At 45.6% G+C, this 25,699-nt stretch overlaps 1 protein-coding gene across 1 annotated transcript; it reads left to right on the top strand.

Annotated features, from left to right (window-relative positions):
- The first annotated feature begins 71 nt into the window (after positions 1-71).
- On the top strand, positions 72-3,208 carry FAM181B (family with sequence similarity 181 member B). The gene has a single exon (XM_047753814.1). The coding sequence runs from the start codon at positions 1,512-1,514 to the stop codon at positions 2,787-2,789; it is 1,278 nt and encodes a 425-aa protein (XP_047609770.1). The 5' UTR covers positions 72-1,511; the 3' UTR covers positions 2,790-3,208.
- The last annotated feature ends 22,491 nt before the right edge of the window (positions 3,209-25,699 follow it).

The following is a 25,699-nucleotide window of genomic DNA, read 5'->3' as shown; positions in this document are numbered from 1 at the left end:
CATATATGTGACTTCACTTAATCCCCATGAACACTCTGATTGAGGTGTTCATACATATTAGGTGTTCATATAAGGAAACATAGTCACCTTTTTGTGTTTTAGAGAAATAAGAGCAAATACTCATCACAGGCTATAGTACAGCCAACAGATAAGGATTTTTCATAAGATGTTTTGCAAGTGCCCTGTCAGGTGGGCCACTTACCTGCATTTAGCCTGAGTAAGCCAAGGCAGAGAGAGGTCAGCTAGCTTGCCCAAAGCTATGTACTCATCAAAGATTTCAACCCATCACAGAGCTACTGAGTGGTGAGGCTAAGACCAGAGACCAAGTCTTTTCTGAATCATCTACTTCTGCCGTTGTTCATTTTCTCTATCCCAAGAAGCTTACCCAGGTGAAAGTGGGTTGAACTTCAGGGTGATTCCTGAAATGCAATAAAAGTTCCAAAAGATCAACCTAAATGGCATGATAGGTAGGGGAGAGTTTCCAATCCATATTTTGTCCCAAGATGCTGAGACTTTTATACACACAAAGGGTGCTCTCTCTCGCTCTCTTGCTCTGCTGTCTCCCTCACCAGCTAGCTTAGTGGGAGCAACTTTCTCCCTTGCCTCCTGCTGTCTATCTGCTGTTAATAAAGGATGGGTCAAGTGCTGGCTCGGATTTGCTCTAACAATTAAGGGTTAGAAGAAGGAGCACTAGAGTTGAGAGTCCTGCAGAAACTCGGTTTGGAATCTTAGGAGCAGGGCTAGAACTTGAAGAGAGGCAGTAGTTTCCTTCCCCATCGGACAGGTGAGGAATCCACGGCCAAGAGAGAACTTCAGTTTTGTCAAGGGCTTAGGAATGGCTTTGGGGTCAGACTGGTCTGGATATAGCCTCTGGCCAACACACTGAAACTCTCTGAGGCTCAGTCTCCTGTTTTGTTGTATGGTGATAATAAGACGTACTTTATAGGACTATTGTTCAAAGATTCAATGATGAGTACGTGGACAGTGCCTAGCATAAGCAAGTGCCCAGCAGCTGATGGCTATTACTGTTACCAGAGGTGGTAATGAAACTCACGTGTCTGGACGCTTGCCTTCTCAACCTCCAGGAGAGTACCCCTCGCCAGGGCGTGGTTATGCAGGAGCTGGACTTGAGGATCCTCAAGTCTTGCAGTTGGAGCTGGCCAAGAAAAATGCAAGGGGCGAAGGGAAACTAAGGGGTTAAGGCGATGAGCCTGAGAAAGCCTAGAAAGCTGGAAAAGTGACCCCCCCCACTTCCAGCTTAGCCCAGCTAAATAAGCCCCTCCCCTCCGCCACCGGGGCGGTCGCCCTGCGCTCCCTCCCTCCGCCCCTCGCTTACAAGACCTAATGAGCTCCCCCGGGAGGCCGACCAGCGATCCCGGCCCCGAGCGAGGAGGCTGCGCTGCTCGCACCGCGCCAGGGCGGGAGCCAGGCCTGGGCCGCGGGCGGAAACCGGTCGGGGGCGCACGGGCGGAGGTGTGGGCCGGGGTGCGGGCCGCCGAGGAGCCGCGGGGATGGCAGTCCAGGCGGCGCTCCTCAGCACGCATCCATTCGTCCCCTTCGGCTTCGGGGGCTCCCCGGATGGGCTGGGGGGCGCCTTCGGAGCCCTGGACAAGGGCTGCTGTTTCGAGGACGAGGAAACCGGGACTCCGGCCGGAGCGCTGCTGGCGGGTGCCGAGGGCGGGGACGTGCGCGAGGCCACCCGCGACCTGCTCAGCTTCATCGACTCGGCGTCCAGCAACATCAAGCTGGCGTTGGACAAGCCGGGCAAGTCGAAGAGGAAGGTGAACCACCGCAAGTACCTGCAGAAGCAAATCAAGCGCTGCAGCGGCCTCATGGGCGCCGCGCCCCCCTGCCCGCCCTCCCCGGGCACCACTGACACGCCCGCCAAACGGCCACTGGCCGCGGCCGGCGCCCAGACCGTCGCGGTCGCGACTCACGGCAAGGCGGCCCCCCGGCGGGAGGCGTCGCAAGCTGCAGCGGCCGCCAGCCTGCAAAGCCGGAGCCTGGCCGCGCTCTTCGACTCGCTGCGCCACGTCCCTGGGGGCGCCGAGTCGGCCGGGGCTGCGGTGGCGGCGACCGCGGGCGGGCTCAGCGGAGCTGGCGCTGGGGGATCCGGAGGGGACGCGGCAGGCACCGCGGGATGTCCGGTGGTCCCCGGTGCCAGGAAGGTCCCGCTGCGGGCCCGCAACTTGCCCCCGTCCTTCTTCACCGAGCCGTCCCGGGCGGTCAGCGGCGGATGCGGCCCGTCGGGGCCCGTCGTGAGCTTGGGCGACTTGGAGAAGGGCGCCGAGGCAGTGGAATTCTTCGAGCTGCTGGGGCCCGACTACTGCCAGGGTACCGAGGCGGGCGTCTTGCTAGCTGCGGAGCCTCTTGATGTGTTCCCCACCGGAGCAGCGGTCGTGCGGGGATCCCCAGAGCTGGAGCCTGGCCTCTTTGAGCCTCCGCCCGCCATGGTGGGGAGTCTACTGTATCCCGAGCCCTGGAGTGCTCCGGGCTGCCCAGCGCCCAAGAAGCCGCCCCTCGCTGCCCCTCGCGGCGGCTTGACCTTGAACGAGCCCTTGCGCCCTCTGTACCCCGCCGCCCCGGACTCTCCGGGCGGGGAGGACGGGCCTGGTCTTTTGGCCTCTTTCGCCCCTTTCTTCTCAGACTGCGCTCTGCCCCCGCCGCCGCCCCAACAGGTGTCCTACGACTACAGCGCTGGCTACAGCCGCACCGCGTACTCCAGCCTTTGGAGACCTGATGGGGTTTGGGAAGGGGCGCCCGGAGAGGAGGAGGCGCCCCGGGACTGACTGCGAGGTACTCTTCTCTCCCAATAAAAGACTGCTCTGGGGGGTCTCTCCCAGGCCTAATGAACGATGGGAAAATGCACATGGAGTTGAAACGGGGTTTTAAAAATTCAATTAATAAAAGAAACTTCGGAGAAAGAAATGCAGAGAAGTTGGGGGTTGTTTTAATCACAGCCTTGTGTGGAGTTTTTCTTTTTTTAAAGCCGTTGGTAGGTTCTTACCAAGAAACCACTTCGTGGTTTAGGGAATAGGGTGGATGGCGAAAGGGACAGGAAGTGGCCTCTGTAGCCACCTGTTCCTTTCCCAACTTTTCATCACAAGGCCAGTGTATTTAGGGTAATTGCCCCTTCCAAACAGTATCCTGGACCTTCCCCTTCCCTCGCCTTGAGTGTGTTATGAATTAAAGCCTATATTGAAAAGAATGGAGCAGAGGTATGTTGTTATTGATTTGGGTGTTTTGGGGTATTTTCCTAGAGGACGGTTTTCTCTTTGGTCTTCCCTGCCTTGTTAGGTGTGTGTTAATTGTGGACAGGAGACCGGTGGGTGACTGCGGACCTCACCTGTGCTGAAGGGCCCTGGAGAGGAGTCTGATCTGTTAATCTGAGGGAGATTTGCGAAAAGTCAGAAATGTTTTAACCAGACATGAAGTAGCAGAGAGGACTCATGGCATATCAGCATGGTTGAGGGGTAGAGAAAGATGTGGGAAATGAGCTGCTGGAAGGAAAAAAGGGAGCCCTTCAGTTCTGCAGACTTGCTGGTGAAAATGTCCAGAGAGACCTACACGCAGACAATATAAGGTGTTGCTTACTGTTTAAGTTGCAGCGGAGAGCTCTCTGTTCAGACACCTAGATAGATGATAAAAATAGCTACATGTAAGAAAGTTGAAACTCTGTGTTATGTTAAAGTTATAAAAATCTAGATCAATATTTGTGTAAGTCAAAAGTACTGCAGTCTTTTCAGAAAAGCATTTGTGAAAAAGCAAACAGACAAATAGTATCAAGCCATGGCAGACAACTTTAAATGCTATCCCTAAGTGATAGTCTTCTGAATAAAACCTGTCTTAAGAAAACACCACAGGAAATACAGTGGTGAGTCTTGATAACTATGAAAAGAACTTTTGCAACTTCAGAAACTTGGTGTCTGTTAAATTTCAAGATGGTGACGAGTAACTCATTCCATTATGTTAGCAGAATGTTATTCAGCAGTTATTTAATTTATTGAAACTACTTTCTGATGAGTACAATCCAGGGTAGAGTTGCACAGCAGGAAAACATTAATAACCCTGGGACGATTACTAAGGCTTTATTAGTGTCACTGCAATGTTTCTTAATTTCCTCTTCTTGCCCAGTTTAGTAAAACAAGGTATCTTTCTCCCAGCATCTTCCTTGCCATACCTTTCATTACTAATGATAACACCACCACTGCTTGTTTCCATGTGCCAGCTCTGAGCTAAGGACCAACTCAATGAGCCTCTCTCTCAGTTCCATGAGGGAGGTGCTGTTATTATCTTCATTTGCAAGTGAGGCACAGACAGGTTAAATAACTGCTGCAAGCAAGTTGTGGACCCAAGATCCAGATCTACAAGTGTCAGGTCACCAAGACCTGCCTGTTACTTGGGAGGCTCTGCTGTGCTTTGTTAGTGTGTGTGGCTCCCAGCTCCTGCATTATTCTGCTAGCAGGGACTCAACCTCACCACTATTGACATTTTGGGTGGGATAAGTCTCTGCTAGGAGGGCTGTCCTTCGTGTCATAGAATGTTTAGCAGCATCCCTGGCCTCTACTCACTAGCTACCAATAGCATTCTCCTAGAGCGACAATCAAAAATGTCTCCATTACCACAAATGCTGTGGGGGGCAAAATTGCTATCAGTTGCAAACCACTGTGCTAGATAAATATGTAAACAGTCGCTGTGGGTGTCTGGCACTTTCACACATATGACCTCATTTAATGCTTACGAAGGTCTCTGCTTAAGGTGTTATTATTATCTTCGATTTTATAGGTAGAAAGTAAGGTCAAGGGGAGGGACTAAATCAATCAATTTAGCAACATCTCATCTCTGCTAATTTACCAGCCATGGGCTCGTTGTTTAATTGTATTGAAATGCAGTCTTCCCATGGGCAAAATTGGGTAACTATCCCAAAGGGTTTTCATGGGGTTTTGGCATAGGGTTTATATAAATGGCCACCAAGAGGGAGAGATAGTTCTTCGTACTCTGCAGCTAAGGCTTGACATTAGGTCAATTTTCCAAACTGCCTTGTTATCCAGGATGCCAACAATGTGTGCTTGGCCCCTGTGTAGCCTCCAAATGATTCCATCTCTGATTCTTCCTCTCCACACGTTGCTTTCCAGCCTGAGGTCATGTGTGTCTGACTGTGCCACCTACCATAGTACAGTAAGGAGTGCCCATTAACAATAGTCCTGCCAAAGGCTGAATGGATTGTTGCAGGCTTTCGAATGTCATTTTATCCCGCAGTCTATGATGAGGTATTTTTGTCTCCTGGTTAGCTATGTACTTGCCCATACATAGACAATGATTTTTAAGTATAATGGTAGCTATTTTTCAGGACCAGATTTATAATATGCTTGTAGTTGTAAGACTTAGCCTAGTTGGTGATAATAATTACATTATATGCTGCATATTTATGACTCCCCATCTCAGCTGGGCATCCCTTAGTTCCTGGAGTGTGTTTTAGTCTTCTTCCATCTTCTAAATGACTGTTCCAAGCCTTTGCTCATCTCCATTCAAGCCTCCACTCTACCCCTCTCTTCACTCCATGTTCTGACAAGACTGCTTCTGTTGTAACTTCCCCTCCACAAAGGATTTTCTCTCAGGCAGGTGGGACCCTCACCTGCTTTTGGAGCTCAGCATCCTGCTCTCCTGTTTCATGAAGACAAGATGCTGCTCCATCAATTATCCTCAGTCTCCTATATCTCCAGCCTCCAATATCCCTTCCTTAATTTGGGTCCTCATCACCCCTCACCTCACCTATGGCAACGATGTCCTAATGATCTCCTTGTCTTTAAACTCACGGTCCTTTAATTCATCCTCCTCATTGCTTGCTGATGCCATCTTGCTAAAAAAGCAACTCTGGTCATCACTCCTTTTCTTAAAATCTTTCAGTGCCTCCTTGTCACTTCCAAGGTAAAGTTCAAAGTAGTTAGCTTAAACATATGACTCCTGTCAGCCTCTCTTGTCTTACTACCACTTCGCTATAGTATCTATGTTACAGGAATATAGACTAATTGTAGATAGATGCTTGAATGTTCCATATCCGTGTCACTTCATGAATGTATTTCTGTACTACCTACACCTACCTAGAATGCACTCCCCATTTTTCTCTGCTTGCTAATTCCTACTAAACATATCATTCTCACCCTAAGTGTCACCTTTTTTTTTTTTGGTCTTTTTGCTATTTCTTGGGCCGCTCCCGCGGCATATGGAGGTTCCCAGGCTAGGGGTCGAATTGGAGCTGTAGCCACCGGACTACGCCAGAGCCACAGCAACGCCGGATCCTTAACCCACTGAGCAAGGCCAGGGACCGAACCCGCAACCTCATGGTTCCTAGTCGGATTTGTTAACCACTGCGCCACGACGGGAACTCCTAAGTGTCACTTTTTTAAGCCTCTCTGGATCAGTTAAGTGCTTCTACTCTGGACTCATCTATGATATGCCAAGACCCCAGGCTTATCTTCTCGTTGCTGTTAACTATATTATTGTAAGAGTAGTTATTCCTCTGCCTGCTCTCTAGCGGGCAGGTACTCACCTTTGCATTCCTATCATTTTCTGGAATCCAGCAATAGTTACATGTAATAAGTGATTGCTGGATGAATTTTATGAGGCTTTGAAGTTGAAGAAGGAACTTCACATTTGAGCTTTGCCTCAAACTTGTCCACTGGCCATATAATCATATGCTACTATTTGTTAAGGACCTACTGTGCCAAGACAGCCAGCTTTCTGTGGAAACCCTAATTGTGGCAGGAATTATGTATGTGGCAAGAACAACCATACTAATAATTTTATTGGGCCAAAGGGCACAGTTACTTTGCCTGGAGTGGTATGTTTGGTGGCAGGCATAGAACGTATGGTGATATGCTTTCAATCATTTGTTCCCCCCATAGAGTGTGACCAAAATCTTTCTCTGTGAGATTAACAATAACTAGAAGCTCTGTTCTCAAAGGGTCTAAAATTGAGTTAAACAGTTAAGACTATAAGGACAAGAAATGTTTAGAGCCAATATGACAGTGAAGAAACAATGTAGGAATCCAAGATATGTCACAAAGTACTAGATAGTTTAATTGCTAACTAAATCATATAGGCAGGTTTTTTTCCCCCCAACGTGATGTTCCTAAAAACATATTCCAAGCTGAGAAAAATCATATTTATTTATTCATAGAATGTGATGGCAGTGGGGATGGGGGGAAGAAGGGGGAGACAGAGGGCATGGTGGTGGTGGTGATATGTGGCTAGATTGGCTAAGATTCCTGGCCATTGGCTCAAGAGCCACTTATTACCTAGAATAAATGTTATGGGTTGGGTTGTGTTCCCTCAAAAAGATGTGTTGAAGTCCCAACTCCTAGGCTCTCAGAAAGTGACTTTATCTGGAAATAAGGTCTTATCTAATCAGAGGTTATCAAGTTAAAATGAGGTCACTATAGTGGGAACTATTCCAATATAACTGATGTCAAGGAGAAATTTAGACACAGAGAGAGACACAAAGAGAGGACAACAATATGAAGACCTGAAGTGAGAAGTCAGCCATGTGACTGGTGTGATACCAAGCAGTGCCCATCAGCACCAGAAGCTAGAAGAGGCAAAGAAGAATCTTTTTTTAACACCTTCATAGGGACCCTACTAACACCCTGATTTCAGACTTCTAGCTTCCAGAACTGTGCGATAATAAATTTATATTATTTTAATCCAGTTAGTTTGTGGCACTTTGTTACAGCAATCCTAGGAAACTAATAAAACAATGGACACTATAACAAGCAAAATTAAATCCTATTACTGTGTCGCACAAATCTTTTGTGTGCTTAAATAAGACTTATGCAACATGCCATATTTCATTTCAGGGAATGGTAGGAAAGGACTCTCAACAGAAATAATACAACCTATAGAAGCTGTCCACAATTTAAGGGATGGGCTCTCCATAGCCAATAATGCTAGCACGCAGACTGAGCAGCTCAGTTCATGCCCAGGCTTGGTCAGAATGAGGGGCGTCTGGCAGAGATGCTGAAGCTGGCTATTTGTTAGGCACTCTGAGGCTATTGTTGAACCTCACTGCATCCAACTTCCCTGAGCTGCAAATACTCAGCATCTGGGCTGCTAAGAGCCTGAGAGTGCTGAGGGTATCTGCTCTTCACCAAGAGGTGAGTCTACTGGCCCAGTGGTGGTGCGGGGAATCTGACAAGCATCTGTGAGTTCAGGAGGGTGCGGCCTTTCCTCTGCCCTCCTTGGTGTGTGCTTGATCTGCATGGCACTGCTTTTGCCCTGTCTCCTGCTCAGGGTTGACTGGGTCTGGAGCTCTATCGGGGCACCCAGTTCACTTAGCTGAGGCCTGGCCCTTTGTCTTTGGCCCTAGACTTAAGGCTTGTGAGTGCAGGCATTGTGTGTGTCCTGTTCGTTGTTGTACCTCCAGGGACTACCTGGGTCTGACATACAGGGGCTCAAATACTTATTATGTGAATAAATTACCAGCCCTCCGAGTTGCTACTGGCAAGTCTCTGTCCCCCCCCCCCCCTTTTTTGGCTTTTTCTCTTTTTAGGGCTGCACCTATGGCATATGAAGGTTCCCAGGCTAGGGGTCTCACTGGAGCTGTTGCTGCTGGCCTATGCCAGAGCCACAGCAATGCCAGATCCGAGCCACATATGTGACCTACACCACAGCTCACGGCAACGCCAGATCCTGAACCCACTGAGCGAGGCCAGGGATCGAACCTGCAACCTTATGGTTCCTAGCCGGATTAGTTTCCACTGCGCCACAACGGGAACTCCAGGCCTCTGTCCTTTCTTGACATCAGATTCTCTGCTGGCTCCAGCCACTGCTTCAAGATGCCTTTGAAGAGGCCTTGGAACTAAAATGCTGCCTCTCATGTGATTGCTATGCTTGGATTCTAACAGCTCGGACTGTCTCACCTGTCCCTCTCGTCCTCTCTTTTCCCTAACATGTATCCAAGTCCAAGTTCCAGTTGCCTCTGGGACCTTGTGACTAAGCTTCTTTCCTGGACCCTAGGAAAGCATCCGACTCAATGTTTCTAGCCCTGTTCCAGCTTCTTGGTAATATTTACCCCATGAAAGACTCCCACTAGTCATTTCTCCAAAGGAGGAGCTTTTGTTAAAATCAGAAATTTGTAGGATTACTAGAAAGGCATGAAATTAACTATATAAGTCATGATTTTATTTGTTTGGCCACAGTATAAAAATAACTGTTTTTTTCAAGGTTGAATATAGTAATAAAGAAATATCAGTCAGGAGGACTGCTGTTAATGAGATGGTGGAACAGGTGGTCCTGGCTTCAGTCTCCTTCACAGAAAGACCTGATGGCAACTGTGCACAAGATGCCTCTGGGAAGATTCCAAATCCTAGGAGTAAGGCTGAAGCATACGCTTGGATCCAAGGTACAAAAACAAAGAAAAACTGCACTGGAAAAAGGTTGAGACCAAGACGTCACTTTGCATGGCCCCTCCCCTCTGCAGGCATAGTTCTGTTCCTGGAGGGTTTCTCAGGGCCTATAATCTCTTCTGTGGGATAAAGAGAGCTCAAGGTCAAAATCCAGCTTCCCCAGCATTCCAGGATGTGTTCCAGGAGGGCCACTTCAGTCTTGCCTCACAGGAATCACTGGGGGAATCAATGAAGGTAGACTAGTAGGGATCAGCTAGAGACAGAGAAGGGGATGAGGCTCACAGCAAAGAACACGTGGATCTTGGCCAATTATGTTCCTGCTGGTGATGACACCTGAGCAGAGAGCCTGACCAGTGTCCTGCCTACCCACAGAGTGAGCTAGAGGCCCTGTCTGGCCAGGTTTTGTGGGCAGTTCTGCACAGTTTGGGTCCCCACCCAAGGGGCTGTCTGGCCGCAGATCTCATACTATGACCCTACCCACCCTGGATGCCAAGCCCCCAGTCCTGCCTGGCAAGAGCCTGGCAAGAGACCATGAGCAGCCTCTGAGCCCAGTTTACTGCTCTGTTTGGGCAGGGAAGCAAGCCATCAGTCCTACCTAGCAACAGAGCACAGCTTGTGGCCTTGTCCAACCATGGAGGCTGGGCACCAAACCTGCCCAGTCTCAGAGCCTAAGGCCCAAGTCAATTATTGAGCATATTCAGTGGTCCAACCCAATCAGGGAGCCAGCCCAACATCAGAGCACAGCTAGTGGCCTGTCCAATTGTGGATTACAACCTGTGGCCCTGTCTCATCATATAGTAAGCCAGCTGCAGTTTTTGAGGCTAGTATTACCCTGATACCAAAGCCAGATAACATTACAAGAAAAGGTAATCATAGGCCAATACATCTCTGAGGAATACTGAAGAAAAATCCTCAACAAAATATCAGCAAATCAAATTGAACAGTACATTAAAAGGATCATACACTACATTTAAGTGGGTTTTTTTTTCCCCAGGGATTCAAGCATGTTTCAATCTATGTAAACCAACTAATGTATGTAACGTTAATAAAATGAAGGATTAAAATCATTTGATCAGAAAAAAATCATTTGACAAAATCTAACATCCTTTCATGACGAAAACTTTCAACAAACTGGATATAGAGGGAACATGCCTGACTTAATAAAGGCCATATATAAAAAACCCACAACTAACATCACACTCAACAGTAAATGTTTGAAAGCTTTTCCTCTAAGGTCAGGAGCAAGACAAAAATGCCCGCTCTCACCACTCCTATTCAACACAGTACTGGAAGCCCTAGCTAGAGCAGTTAGGCAAGTAAAAGAAATAAAAAAACAAACAGATTGGAAAGGAAGAAGTAAAATTGTCTCTATTTGCAGATAACACGATCTTCTATATAGAAAATCATAAAAGCTCCAGCAAAAAACTTTTAGAATCAATAAATACAGTAAAATTCAAGGATGCAAAAAAAACACGCATTTTAACTATCTTAAAATTGGATCTTGTGATTGGATCAATCACAAGAATTAAGATAGTTAAAATACCCATGGGAGTTCCCTGGTGGCCTAGCAGTTAAGGATTTGGCACTATCACTGCTATGGTTTGGGTTCAATCCCTGGCATGGAAACTTCTGCATGCTGTGGGCATGGCCAGAAAAAAATAAATAAATAAAAGATAAGAAAACTTATAAAAATGACCATTCTACAGATTCAATGCAATTCCTATCAAATTTCCAATGGAATTTTTCACAGAAACAGATGAAACAATTCTATAATTTATATGGAACCACAGAAGACCACAAATAGCCAAAGCAATCTTTTTTTTCCTTTTCAATTTATTTTCCCATATAGACCATCACAGAATATTGGGTAGAGTTCCCTGTGCTATATAGGAGGTCCCTGTTGGCCAATTATTCCACATCCTCCAGTGTGCATATGCCAATCCCAAACTCCTATTCCACCCTTTTCCCACCACCTGTCCTCTTTGGTAACCATAAATTTGTTTTCAAAGTCTATGAGGATGCTTCTGTTCTGAAAATAAGTTTATGTGTATGCTTTTTTTAAGATTCCACATAAAAGTGATACACGATATTTGCCTTTCACTGTCTAACTTCACTTAATATGATAGTCTATCCATGTTGCTGCAAATGGCATTCTTTCATTCTTTTTTTATGGCTGAGTAATATTTCATTGTATATATGTACCACATCTTCTTTATCCATTTATCTGTCAATGGACATTTAGGTTGCTTCCACGTATTAACAATTGTAAATAGTGCTGCAACGAATACTGGAGTGCACACATCTTTTCCAATTATGGCTTTCTCTGGATAGATGCCCAGGAGTGGGATTGCTGGATCATATGGTAGTTTTATATTTAGACTCCATACTGTTTTCCATAGTGGTTGTACCAATTTACATTCCCACCAACAGTGTAGGAGAGTTCCCTTTACTCCACACCCTCTCCAGCATTTATTGTTTGTAGACTTTTGATGATAGCCATTCTGGCTGGTGTAAGGTGGTACCTCACAATAGTTTTGATTTCCACTTTTCTAATAATTAATGATGTTGAGCATCTTTTCATTTTTTTTTGGCCATCTCTATGTCTTCTTTGGGGAAATGTCTATTCAGGTTTTCTACCCCTTTTTTGATTGGGTTATTTTTCTTTTTTTGACATTGAGCTGCAGGAGGTATATTTTGGAGATTAATCCCTTGTCAGTCGCTTCATTTGCAAATATTTTCTTTGATTTTGTGGGTTGCCTTTTCATTTTGTTTATGATTTCCTTTGCTATATACAAAACTTTAAAGTTTAATCAGGTCCCACTTGTTTATTTTTGTTTTTCTTTTTATTACTCTAGGAGGTGGATCTGACAAGATATTGCTACAGCTTATTTCAGAGAGTGTTTGGCCTATGTTTTCCTCTAAGAATTTTATAGAATCCAGTCTAACATTTAGGTCTTTAATCTATTTTGAGTTTATTTTTGCATATGGTGTTAGAGAATGTTCTAATTTCATTCCTTTACATGTAGTTGTTCAGTTTTCCCACCATCGTGTATTGAAGAAATTGTCTTCTCTCCATTGTATGTTCTTGCTTCCTTTGTAGTGGATTAGTTGACCAAAGCGATCTTAAAAGGAACAAGCTATAGGTATCACACTTCCTGATTTCAGCCTATATTACACAACTATGGTAATATAAAAACCATGTTTTACTGGCATAAAAACAGACACATAGACCAATGGAATGGAATTGAGAGCCCAGAAATAAACCCACACATATACAGTTGACTAATATGTGACAAGAGAGCCACAAAGACTCAGTGGGGAAAGGGTGAGCTCATCAATTAATGGTGTTGGGAAACCTCAATATTTGCATGCAAAAGAAATTGGACCCCAATCTTACACCATTCACAAAAATTAACTCAAAATGTATTAAATATTTAAGTACAGAATTTCAAATCATGAAACTCCTAGAAGAAAACATAGGGATAAACCTCTTGACAATGGGCTTGGCAACGATGCTTTGGATATGACACCAAAAGCATAAGCAACAAAAGAAAAATCAACAATTAGGACCTCATCAAACTAAAGAATCAACAAAAGAAAAAGGCAACCTGTGAAATGAGAGAAAATATTTGCAAACCGTATATCTCACTAGGGATTAATATACAAAATACATAAGGAATTCCAGTAACTCAATGACAAGACCCCAAGTAACACAATTTAAAGATGGACAAAGAGGAGTTCCCACTGTGGCTCAGCAGAAACAAACCCGACCAGTATCCATGAGGATGTGGGTTTGATCCCTGGCCTTGCTCAGTGCTTTAAGGATCTGGTGTTGCTGTGAGCTGTGGTATAGGCTTGGGTCTGGCACTGCTGTGGCTGAGGCTGTGGCGGCAGCTATAGCTCTGATTTGACCCCTAGCCTTGGAATTTCCATATGCCACACCTGTGGCCCCAAAAACAAACAAACAAAAAGGACAAAGAGGAGTTCCCACTGTGGTGCAGTGGGTTGCTGATCTGGCTTGTCTCTGCGGAGGTGCCAGTTCAATCCTTGTCCCGAGGCAGTGGGTTGAGGATCCAGTTTGTTGCAGCTGTGGTATAGGTCACAGCTCCAGAACTTCCTGTGTTGCAGGTGCAGCCAAGAGAGGAGAAAAAAAAAAAAAAAAAAAGGGTAAGGAACCTGAATGCACATTGCTCCAGACATACAAGTGGTCAGTAGTTATATGGAAAGGTGCTCAACATCACTAATTATTACGAAAATGAGAATCAAAACTACGATGAGTTATCATCTCTCATGCATCAGAATGGCTGTTATTAAAAAGAAAAGAGACACTCAGTATTGGCATAAAGGGAATGCTTGTGCAGTATTGGTTGGAATGTAAATTGGTACAGTAATTATGGAAAACAATGTGGAGTTTTCTCAAAAATGTAATGCTAGAACTGCCATCTGATCCAGCAATCCCACTCTCGAGTATATAACCAAAGGAAATGAAATCGCTATCTCAGAGGGATTCTGCACCCTCATGTTCATTGCAGCATTATTCATAATAGCCAAGATATGGAAACCACCTAAATGTCTATTGACAGATGAAAGGATAAAGAAAATGTAATGTATTTACAATGGAATATTATTTACCCTTAAAAACAGAAGGGAATTTTGCTATTTGTGACACTATAAATGAACATTGAGGGCATTATTCTAAATAAAATATGTCAGACAAAGAAAGATACTGTATAATCTCATATGTAGAATCTAAAAATGTCAACACATAGAAGCAGAGTAGATTGGGGATGGCTCGGGATGAGGAAAAAGGGGAAATGTTGGTCAAAGGGTACAAACTTTCAGTTATTAGATGAATAAGTTCCAGGGATCTGTTGTACATCATGGCAATGATAGTAAACAAAACTGAATTGTATATTTGAAAGTTGCTAAGGAGTTCCCACTGTAGTGTACCTGGGTCGGTGGCATCTTGGGAGTGCTGGGATGCAGGTTCGAACCCCGGCCCAGCACAGTGGTTTAAGGATCCTGCATTGCCACCTGTGGCTTAGGTGGCAACTGTGGCTCAGATCGGATCCCAGGCCCCGAGAACTCCATATGCTGTGAGGCAACCAAAAAAAAAAAAGGAAAGTTGCTAAGTGAGTAGTAGATCTTAAGTATTTTCACTACCACCACAATAAAAGATGATAACCATATGCAATCATTTTGCAATGCATATACTTATCAAATCATCATGTTGTATACTGTTAATTTATGTAATGTCACATGTTAATTAGGTCTTAATAAAGGTGAAAAAAAGTTCATCTCGCAGAAAAACTTTTCAACAAATCTAATGTCAACCTGCTATTTTCATTACGCCTATGTGGCCACGGCTGTTGGGACATGTGAAATCAGAGCTCTTTCAGAGTGTGGAGCAGGAACTCAAGAATGGGTAAGATTTGGAGAAGTACTTGGAGGAAGAGGATATTTCTGGTGAAGGAAACTGCCTTAGGGAAGGTATTCATTCATATAACATTAATTTAGTTCTTATTCAAATACCTTTTCTATAGCACATATATAGCTCTGTAAATGTGCCCATTTTGTGCCAGGCACGAAGATGCAGAGATAAATGTACCACAGGTCCTAACTTCAAGTGGTACATAACCTAGTGAGACAGACAGATAACCATTGTGTGTTAGGTGCTGGAACTAGGGCATAAGTGAAGTCCTTCAGGAACAAAAAGAAGGTTCTAACTCTGCTGGCACGTATCACAAGTGGCTCCAATGAGCTGTATGTTCTTTCTTTCATGTCGCACATTTTTACATAGTCGCTACCGAGGGCAGGTACTGTGCTCAGTGGTGGGGATGTGATAACTAGAAAGGTGGACATGGAAACCTGGAGTCTCCCTGCCCCAACAGAGCTTCTAGTTAACTTCAAGCAACAGCAGTAGTATATGAGGACAGTGCGAGAGAGTGACCACACACCCTCAGGAATAGAGAGGGGCAAACATAAGAAGAATTTGCAGAAATGGGATGTGAGCCAGAGCTGGCACATATGTGGCAGGAATCTCCCCTCACTCTTGCAGTCAAGGCAGATGTTGCTAACTCTTCAGGGCAAGCTCATGCTCTGACCCTGAATTTAGTCTCACATACTGCCATTTGCCCAGGTTAGAACCTGTTTTTCAATCTAGCATTGAGTCAGGGCCCCAGAACTGATCCAGTGCTGGAAGACTGACTTGTGCTGTCCAAAAACACAGGGATCCAGTCTGGGGACAACTACGGCTAGGCTTCTTTATGTTTAATTAATTGTTCCAGCAGCTACTGCCTTATTTGCATGAATTCTTAATGTCTTTCTCTGCTAGAGTCTTCCCCTCTCCCCAGAGCATGCCAGAACCTGGAGGCTTACCTAGTCCAACAAACATAAAGTCCAAAGGAGGGATTCAAACTGGTTTTGTGATTCACGTGAATCTAGAACTGCAGTCTGATAATTCTGCTACTGTTGCTTGTCATGAAACTCAGGATCATAGAGTTGCACAGCCATAGAGATGAGTGGAAACTAAATTCCAGCCCATGCTTACTCTAGAGCCACTAAGCTGTGCATCAAACAGGGGATGTCTTCTTCTTCTTCTTTTAATTTGCACAAAGGCACTGTATAGGTAGCTCTGACCCTGGGTGACAATCTTGAAAACTGGTCTTACTCAAAAGAACAGACCAGCTGGTACAGCTGACTGCATTTGCCGCGAAGGTCCCAAGTGCATTGTGGGAGGGCGATCTCCTCCCAGGAGCAGTAGGTCAGGACTGGTCTGGAGCCATCACCCCGGGGGGGCCCAGCACCATCAACACTCTTCTTCCTCTCTTTCTCGGGTCTACTTAGGTATGAGCTTTTCCTTTTAAACTCTTTCCTTGAATTGTGGGTAGTATGGATTGAATGTGTGTGTCTCCCCCAAAATCCATAGGTTGAGACCTGAACCCCCAGTGCAGTGGTATTTGGAGTTGGGGCCTTTGGGAGTTAATTAGGTCATGAGGATGGCGCTTGTATGAATGGAATCAATGCTCTTAAAAGCAAAGGCCAGAAAGCTAGCACACACTCTCTTCCTCCGTGTGAGGACACAGAACGAAAGGGGGCCTCACCAAGAAGCCCACCATTCTGGCACCTTGATCTCAAACTTTCAGCCTCCAGAACTGTGAGAAATAAATGTCTGTTGTTTGAGCCACCCGTTCTGTGGTACTTGTTACAGCGGCCTGAGCTGAGACAATGGGGCTCCTCACTTTTACGGGAGGCTCCCTGAAAGTTCACAGTTATTTCCTATTTCAGCCTATGCTTGTCTAGCTGGCAACTCCTACCTTCTGATAAGGGCCACTGATAAGGTCCCTGATATCTTAGTCAGATGGTTTGAAGGTTGAGGGTCACCTTTGGAGCCTCACAGTCAGATGGAACTGAATGTCCTTTTTTTTTTTTTTTTTTTGGTCTTTTTGCCTTTTCTAGGGCCACTCCCCATGGCATATGGAGGATTCCAGGCTAGGGGTCTAATCAGAGCGGTAGACGCCAGCCTATGCCACAGCCACAGCAATGCCAGATCCAAGCTGCGTCTGTGACCTACACCACAGGTCATGGCAATGCCGTGTCCTTGACCCACTGAGCAAGGCCAGGGATCGAACCTGCAACCTCATGGTTCCTAGTCAGATTTGTTCACCACTGAGCCACAACGGGAACTCCAGAACTGAATGTCAAGACCTGCATTGTCCTTTCAGCTGCTGCCCTTGGGCAGAATAGTAACCCAGAGCCTCAGGTTTTTCTTCTGTCATATGGTAGTAATGGTATCACACAGGTTTGTGGTTGCCTTAGATGACATGTGTAGAGACCCAGGTGTTATAGAAAGACCCTTTTAAACCTGTAACTATTTTTGTTACTACTATGGGCCAGAGAGGCCTCAACAGAGGGCAGGCAAAGAGCCTTGAACTTCCTGCTCCTTCTCTTCTCTGCACTTAGTGAGGAAGGGCCCTGGATGCCCCTGGATTTTCATCTCAGGATTTAAAAGTTCACTGGAAGCCCCGGCACTGAAAACGCCTGGTCCCCCCACAATGACTTGGAATCCGTGACTAACCAGCCCCTTCACAGGAGCTGGTTCCTAAAGGAGCGATGGTGGACGGAGCCTTTACCTCAGAAGACAAAACACAACTGGCACAAAGGACCCTCGCAGTGGGGAGCGGGAGTGCCGTGTCCTCCCCGCGCTCAGCGCTTGGATCCTTCTCCCCACAGGGAGCAGGCCTCCGCCGAGGGCCGAAGGGTGGGTGGGCAGTTTTGCGTCCAGAGAGTCCAGGACACCGGAGACCTGGGTGTAGACTGCTGCTTCGACTCCTATCTCTCAATCAGTTCTTTCCAGAACGACAGGATTTCACTGCATGGCAGGGGACCAAATGGCCCAGAGAAACCCGGACACGTTTGAACAGTCGCCCAGAACTCAGGCAGAATCTGAAGCATGTTGGCACAGGCCCGGGTCATGGGTGGCTGCCAGAGCGGCCGTTCTCGTCCACACAATGGGGCGAGGAAACAGGGAGCCTGCAGCCTGACTTTAATTACCATCCTTTCTCGGAGCCGAGGTGGGGGTGGGGAGCGTACCTGTAGCTCCTAGGTGTCACCAGACATGACACTGACTTCGAGAGCAAGCTGGAAAACAGTGGAAGATGAAGAAACAACCACAGCTACCCTAACAGCGACCGGGACCTGCACTGACTTCTGCTCCCGCCTTTGCCTAGTGATGCCATGGGTAGTGAGAGAACCTTGCCAAGTGTTGGTTTCTCATCTGGAGAATAGGAATAAAAACATAACTCTGCGGGTTAGGGTGGTTCTGACCATTAAAAATCATGTATATATGTGGCGTTGGTTGCAGATGCAGCTTGGATCCTGCGTTGCTGTGGCTGGCAGCTGTAACTCTGATTCGACCCCTAGTCAGGGAAATTCCATGTACCATGGATGCGGCCCTAAAAAGCAAAAAAATAAAAGTAAAAATAAAAATAAAATCATGTATATAGCTACTGGCAAAGGGCCAGGCACATAGCAGACTCCCAGACTGTGGTAGGTAGGTATCCTTATTTCTAACTGAGATGTAACGAACTCTGCTACTTACAAGCACTAGGTAGGGCAGTCACTTGACTAGTTTTGAGTATCATCTATAAGACAGGGACACTGGTGTTTCCACATGATGGTTGTGAAATGAAAAACAAAAAAAGGCACTGGCAGAGGCGGAGGAACAAGTGGCTTACACTCGGAGGCTGTTAAGCCTCCAGCAGTGTGCCTGCCGTGTTGGAGACTTCAGTAGATGTTAGTGGAATCTGAAAATCACGTGGTTAGAGCACACAGTTCCCTCCTTAGCTGTGACTATATTTTCATTTCATCTGGAGTCTGAGGAAGATCAAAGTCCTGTTGGCTCCTTAATGGATCCCAACTCTAAGCGAATGCTGGTAGCTGACTTTTAGGTCAGGTTGCTATTATTTCTTCTGCATGAGATTGTCATTTCCTTTTGGGTAAGGGAAAAGTTTCAAGCAGAAGCGCAAACCCTGGAGAGCAGAATGGTCCTCAGTCCTAGCTGAACTTCAGAGTCACCTGGGGTGAGGGGGAGGGCTTGAAAAACAGCTCCACTGACACTCGCTGGAGTGGCTGGTGCTGCCAGGCCAGGGTTGGAGCCCAGTTTGAAAACCACTCTTCTGAGCCGCATGCTTCTCACAGGGGCCCTGGAGAACTGGCTGCTTTTTCTACTACCCATTTGTTCCTCAGCCTCTGCCAATGCCTTTTTTGTTTTTCTATTTTCTTGATTCATATAGTTGAAAAAATGTACAATGAGAGGATGTAAAAGACAGGGTTCATCTGGACACTGGACAGAATTATGCAATCATGTCTGATGGGCGAGAGGAGAAAGGTCTTTCCTAAACATTTAAAATGAATTTAAACATTTATCCTCTATGTGGCAGCAAGTGGAGAAAATTGGCCTTGTTTGGTGTTAAGATTAAAAAGCCTGTTTTAAGAGGAAATCTGGAATCATAAGATATAGCCTTTCCTCTGCCCAAATGGGCAGGTTGCTAAACATTCCTGAATCTCAGTATTTTCCTCTGTGAGATGAATATAGTGATGACACTACTTGTCCTGCTTACTTCATTATGCTGTAGTGAGGCACACCAGAATCATATAATTGACTTTTTTTTGGGTATGTGCGTCTTTTTAGGGCCACATCCACAGCATATGGAAGTTTCCAGGCTAGGGGTCAAATCAGAACTACAGCTGCTGGCCATAGCAACATGGGATCCGAGCCACATCTGTGACCTACACCACAGCCCACAGCAATGCCGGATCCTTAACCTACTGAGCAAGGCCAGGGATCCAAACCTGCATCCGCGTGGATACGAGTCAGATTCCTAACCCCCTGAGCCACAGTGGGAATTCCCTGACAGTGTTTTATAAAACTCGGAGCACCAAACAGTGGAAAGAATCACAAGTTCTGCATCTGCCCCTAACTTGCTTGGTGACTGTGGGCAAGCGAGTTTTCATTTTAGCCCCTCAGCTTCCCCACCTGCAACGTGGAACCTAATGCTGGCCTCACAGGACTGTCATGGCACAGGGTTGAAGGTGTTTGTGAAAGTGCTTGGAAAAGCCAGAACACTGTATTAAGTTGCTACAGTATTACAGTTTCCATTGCACGATGATGAAACGGAGTTTATGTGAGGCAATGTCCCCTTGAGCATCTGGAGTGGAGCTACGGCTCTGACTAGGCCTGGTGGGCTCAGCTTCTCTGCGTCCAGTGGACACCCCCAGGCCCTGCTTAACTGTGGTGACTTCTCTTTTCTCCCAATTGCTAATCTTCCAGAGTCATGGGCAGGCCCAGACCCATTCTTTGGGTGAGGCCAGGAAGAATAGGGCCATTTAAATCTCTGCTCAGATGGCTGGAAAATCCTTTTATCCTGCTTCACTGAAAAGCATCACAGATCAAAACTTGAAGAATCCGAAGGCCTAAAGAGCCACCTAGTGATGACACATGCACAGGACTCTGTCTTTTGTCGGTAGCTTCATTGGCATAGAGGTAGCAGGAATGGATTTGTTTTCTTCCTCTCTTAAATTTGTGCCTCCCCTGGCAAACACCAAACAGAGACTGATGTCACTGTGTGCTTTATCTGCTTATAAACTGGACTACAGAGTGATGCTAGATAAAAGCTGGGAACCTCCGAGGACCTGAACTGCTACAAAGCACGGTTTCTACTCTTAGCTCCTGGTCTGCAGGCAGAGGCGTGCGTGTGATGGAGTTTTAGGTGATGGAATGTGAGCAAAAGTGATATGCGTCCCTTGCAGGTAGGTTGGGCCCACCAAATTGCCCGTGTGTGATTCCCCAACGCCACCCTTCCCCATGCCTTTTCTCCTTTATGGTTTGATGCAGATGGAGATGGCAGGCTTGGAATTCATGTGTGGAAGGGGGAGCCACAAGATAGAAGGAATCTGGGTCGGCAAGTCATCATTTAGAGGAGAGCTGCCAGTCAGTGAAGGAAACCACGTTTGGACTTTATACAAGCAGGAAGTGAACCTCTTTTGGGCTTGAGCTGTAACACATCTTTGCATTTGTTAGAGTGAAGTCAGTCAGTACAGGTGTGTGCTGGTTGTGCTTATCCGGTCAACAGTGGGAATTAGAGATGGGTTTACCATAGTTTCCAGGAATACTCATGTATTCACTGTGCATTTGTTAAGAGAGGGTACACGGTTAGAGGTTGTACTGTCATAGACTCTGTTCCAAAGTGCCTCATCCAGGAAGACTATCACAGTCTTAAACCATCCTTGATCTGTTATGCTCATTAACCAGTTTGCTGTCGATATTCTTGTCTTAATGGTACATTTTGAGTTTCATGTTATTTTTTTTTTCAATGTCACTACAGTGTGAAAGTAGACAGAAAATAGAGATTGGGGTGTTATTCCCCTGCCTCTCCACATGGATCTCTGGTTTTGGCAGTGGCTATGTTCCTCATTGGCTGTATATTTGTTTCCTATCGTTGCCATAACAAATGACCACATTTAGTGGCTTAAAAAATATTCATGTATCAGAACACAATTTTGGAGGTCAGAAGTGGGCTTACCTGGGTTCTGTGCTCAGCATCTCATAAGGCTGCAATCAAGGTGTCGGCTGGTTCTTTTTTTTTTTTTTTTCTTTGTTAGGGCCACACCTGTGGCATATGGATGTTCCTGGGCTAGGGGTCTAATTGGAGGTTTAGCTGAGGGCCTATGCCACAGCCACAGCAACTCAGGATCCAAGCCACATCTGCAAACTACCCTGCAGCTCACAGCAGCGCCGGATCTTAACCCACGGAGTGAAGCCATAGTTGCAACCTGTGCCACAGCTTCGGCAATGCCAGATCATTTAACACACTGCACCAGGCCAGGGATCGAACCCATCGATCTGCAGTCACCTGAGCCTCTGCAGTCACCTGAGCCACTGCAGTTGGATCCTTAACCCACTGTGCCACAGCAGGAAATCTGGAGTTCTTTTCATTACAATGATTCATGGACCGACTAGCACTTCTCCAGCACCAGCAGTTAGGAGCCAGGGAAGTACAGAGGGAGGAGGAAGCATTCCAAGCCTGAGTCTTTTCGCTCCGTGAGTGTCTATCGAATGTCTTCCATGCTGGGCTCAGTGCCGAGCAGTGGGGATGTAGTGGTGAGCGCAAGGCACACAGCCCTCTCTTCCCTGGATCCTATTTTAATCAATGATGTAATAAATAATATGACGTGGGTTCTGACACGTGTCACGAGGTAGAGTACACATGGTGTGAGAGTGTGAGAGTATCACCAGCCTGAACTAGCCTGAGAAGACGCAGCCCTGTCTGCTGCCTGGGAGGGTCCAGCTCATCAGAAGCCTGTTTGCTGGGAGCGGGTGGTGGTCTGAAGAGCCTTCTAAACAAGACCTTGCCTGATGGGAAAAGAACCGAGCTTGGATGAACTAGACACAACCTGGAGGTCTTGGTAATAGGTCGAGAGGGGCAAGTTTGAGTCGAGTGTGGCATCTGCTCTTTCAGTTTATTTCCTCATCTAGTCCCCACTGCATCTGAATTTTTAGAAAGTGGAGACGGGATAGGAAGAGGAAGGAAGTGTGGTCCCCACAAGGGAGTTACCTGAGTTTGCTCCTGAGCACAGGTGAGACATGTTCTGGAAATTCGTAGAAAGGCTTTGCAGAAGTGGAGGTTCTACATATGGACATGGAGACAGGAAAGGGTGGAATCTGGATTTTTAAAAAAATTGTTAATTCCCCAAAACATTTTTTTTTCATACTGTACAGCATGGTGACCCAGTTACACATACATGTACACTTCTATTTTCTCACATTATCATGCTCCATCATAAGTGATTAGACATAGTTCCCAGTGCTACACAGCAGGATCTCATTGCTAATCCATTCCAATGGCAATAGTTTGCATCTATTAACCCCAAGCTCCCAATCCATCCCTCTCCCTCCCCTTCCCCCTGGGCAACCACAAGTCTGTTTTCCAAGTCCATGATTTTCTTTTCTGCAGAAAGTTTCATTTGTGCCGTATATTAGGGAATCTGGATTTTGACTCTTATTGTGACTGGAACCTCACTCATAGGTAGAGTTTGAAACTTGGGGCAATGTGGGATGCATGGAAAATTTCAAGCACAGCCTTCCATTGCCTGGAACAGTTGTTGATTCTGGATTATGTCACGATATACCAGACACTGGGGTGGCTTTAATGTGTGACCCAGCTTGTGCCTTGCTCCCAATTGGGAAGGGGATACACAGAACATCCAGTACCAAGATGACCTTGAACATGGATTTTGTTAGAGGATCTGGGGTCCTTAATGTTGCAACACGGGGAAGAGAAATTGAGATCTATAAGGTCAATACAGTTTAATCATCGCTGGAAAGACTCACTGAAAATTACTCCTATGTGTTTGGACCTACAGTGATTAAGAAATGAATCACTGCTGCCATCTGCCCATTAAAAAGGAGGGCAGAAGAGGCTTGGTATGCCTTTTTTTTTTTTTTCCACCCTGGACAGTGATCTCCATGTTGTTTTGACAGAAAAAATTCTGTCCTGGAGTCTACTTCAATGAGCTTTTGATCCCCTAATTAAATCACTCTTCTAGATTATCCAAGTACACGTTCTGGGATAAAATATTTTACAAGATTTTCTTTTAATGAATCCCACTGGAATCTAACAGAAGCCTAATTAGTCCCCTTAATTGGTATGTTCTGTACGAGGAGGCTCAAGCCGACTGCTGATGCTAGCGTGTCCTTGCTCTGCTAGGAGCTTCAGCCCCTGGCTGTTGGCAGTTATTATTTATCCAGACAGATGGTGAATGGTCCCATCATCCCAATGACCTGGGTACCTAGAAGAAGAGGACAAATGCACACTCAGCTCGAGAATATTGCCCCTCCAGAAAGTGGCTTTAGGTATTAAAGAAGTTTTGTTTCCAATTTCATAATCACCATAATATAATTTTGGGCCATGTAGGCAAAGCTTAATTTGCACAGAAGTGTGATACTGATGGCGTAATTTGGGAGCTTCTGATTCTGGGTGATTATACCCTTTTCACTGTCTCAGGCCCAGTTCATATGCCAGCTCCCTCTCAAGTCGTCTTTGACCATCACGGCAAGGGGTAATGTGGTGTCTTAAAAAGACTGAGAGTTTTGAAGTGACACTTAAATTTGCATCCCATTTCTACAAATAGTTTTGTGCTACTGTACAGATTCATTAATTTGTCTAATCTCTGTGTCCTGACCTATACAAAGGAGATGCAATATACTCAGCAGTATTACTGTGAGGATAAAATCTGATATGCCAGACAATAAATATTAAGCAGAAAATACCATAATTTCTTCATCTGTGCTCTCTTAAATATATGACTTATATCTCTACCTAGCTTTTACTTCATTCTGCCGTGTATTATAGTCAGTTTCAAATTTAGTGTTTGTAGGCTAGGTTCTGGCAACAAAAAGTTCCATACATGTGAGGCTTCAACACAATTGTTTCTTTCTTGTTCTTAGAATAGTCCCTGGGAAGGGGAATCTGTTCTATGCAACAGAAGACTGTATGGATGAGAAAGTTTGCATTATTTATCACGTGACGATTTTGTCATTAAATAAAGGGATGCTAAACAAGTACCAGATTAAAGGTGTTGTTTCCCCACTCAAATCTTTTCTTTCAGATGGTCTCAGAGTAGTTACCCTCTTAATGAAAGAGAGAGAAAGAAGCATGGGGACTGGCAAGAAACCAGGACTCATATTACTTATATGTGGAATCCAAAAAAGTGCAAAGAACTACAGAATATAACAACAACAACAACAACAACAAAATAAAGCAGACTCACAGATATAGAGAACATACTAGTGGCTGCCAGTGGGGAGAGGGCAGAGGAGAGGGGGAACATAGGGGTAGGGGATGAAGAAATACAAACTATTAGGTATAAAATAAGCTACAGGGTATATTGTACAACACAGGGAATATAGTCGATATTTTATATTAACAATTAATGGAGTATAACCTTTAAAATTATGATTCACTATACTGTAATCTGTAACCTGTAATACTGTACATCAACTCTACTTCAATAAAAGCCAAGCCAGGAGTTCCCGTTGTGGCTTAGCAGGTTAAGAACCTGACTAGTATCCTCAAGGATGCGCCTTTGATCCCCGGCCTCACTTAGTGGGCTAAGGATCCGGCATTGCCACAAGCTGTGGTGTAGGTTGAAGACATGGCTTGTATCTGGCATTGCTGAGGCTGTGGTATAGGCCGGCCTGGGAACGTCCATATGCTGCAGGTGCGGCCCTGGGGGAAAAAAAAAAAAGCCAAACCAAAACATAACCCACCCTGGCCATTAGAACCATGCATGGCAAAGAAACTATGTTGTGCTAACTGGCACATGAAACTGACTGAAGGCAAATATATCCAGTGCGTTGGGTATATTCTTGTCTCTTGCTAGAATGAAAGTTTTCTAAAGAGCAGCGATTTTGCTTAATATTTTCTGCATCTGCTTTTACAGTCTCCAAACAATAAATGCTGAATTGAATTTCGTTGAGGCTCTTGGATCTTTTGAATGAGGGACATGTCAGTATTGGAGACTTAAGTGCCAGTGTTTGGACATCTCATAGGCATTTTTGGTGCCCATGATGTCATAGGACCTAAGCTTGGTGCTGGAGACACTAGGAGCAAAGCAGATGTGGTCTCACCCTGTCTTCTTGCAACTGTCAGCCTATGGGGGACATGCTTTTGTCCAATGATCACTGACCTTCTTAACATCACACTCTTGTCAATGCCAAGAATATTACTTAAAGT

Source organism: Phacochoerus africanus, chromosome 11 (assembly GCF_016906955.1).
Source record: "Phacochoerus africanus isolate WHEZ1 chromosome 11, ROS_Pafr_v1, whole genome shotgun sequence".
Taxonomy (NCBI): Eukaryota; Metazoa; Chordata; class Mammalia; order Artiodactyla; family Suidae; genus Phacochoerus; species Phacochoerus africanus.
Note: the sequence above shows the minus strand (reverse complement) of the source record. Positions and strands in the feature narration are given on the sequence as shown.

Bases quoted from the DNA above. Each gene is read 5' to 3' on its own strand.
- FAM181B (XM_047753814.1), top strand. From the start codon at position 1,512: ATGGCAGTCCAGGCGGCGCTCCTCAGCACGCATCCATTCGTCCCCTTC.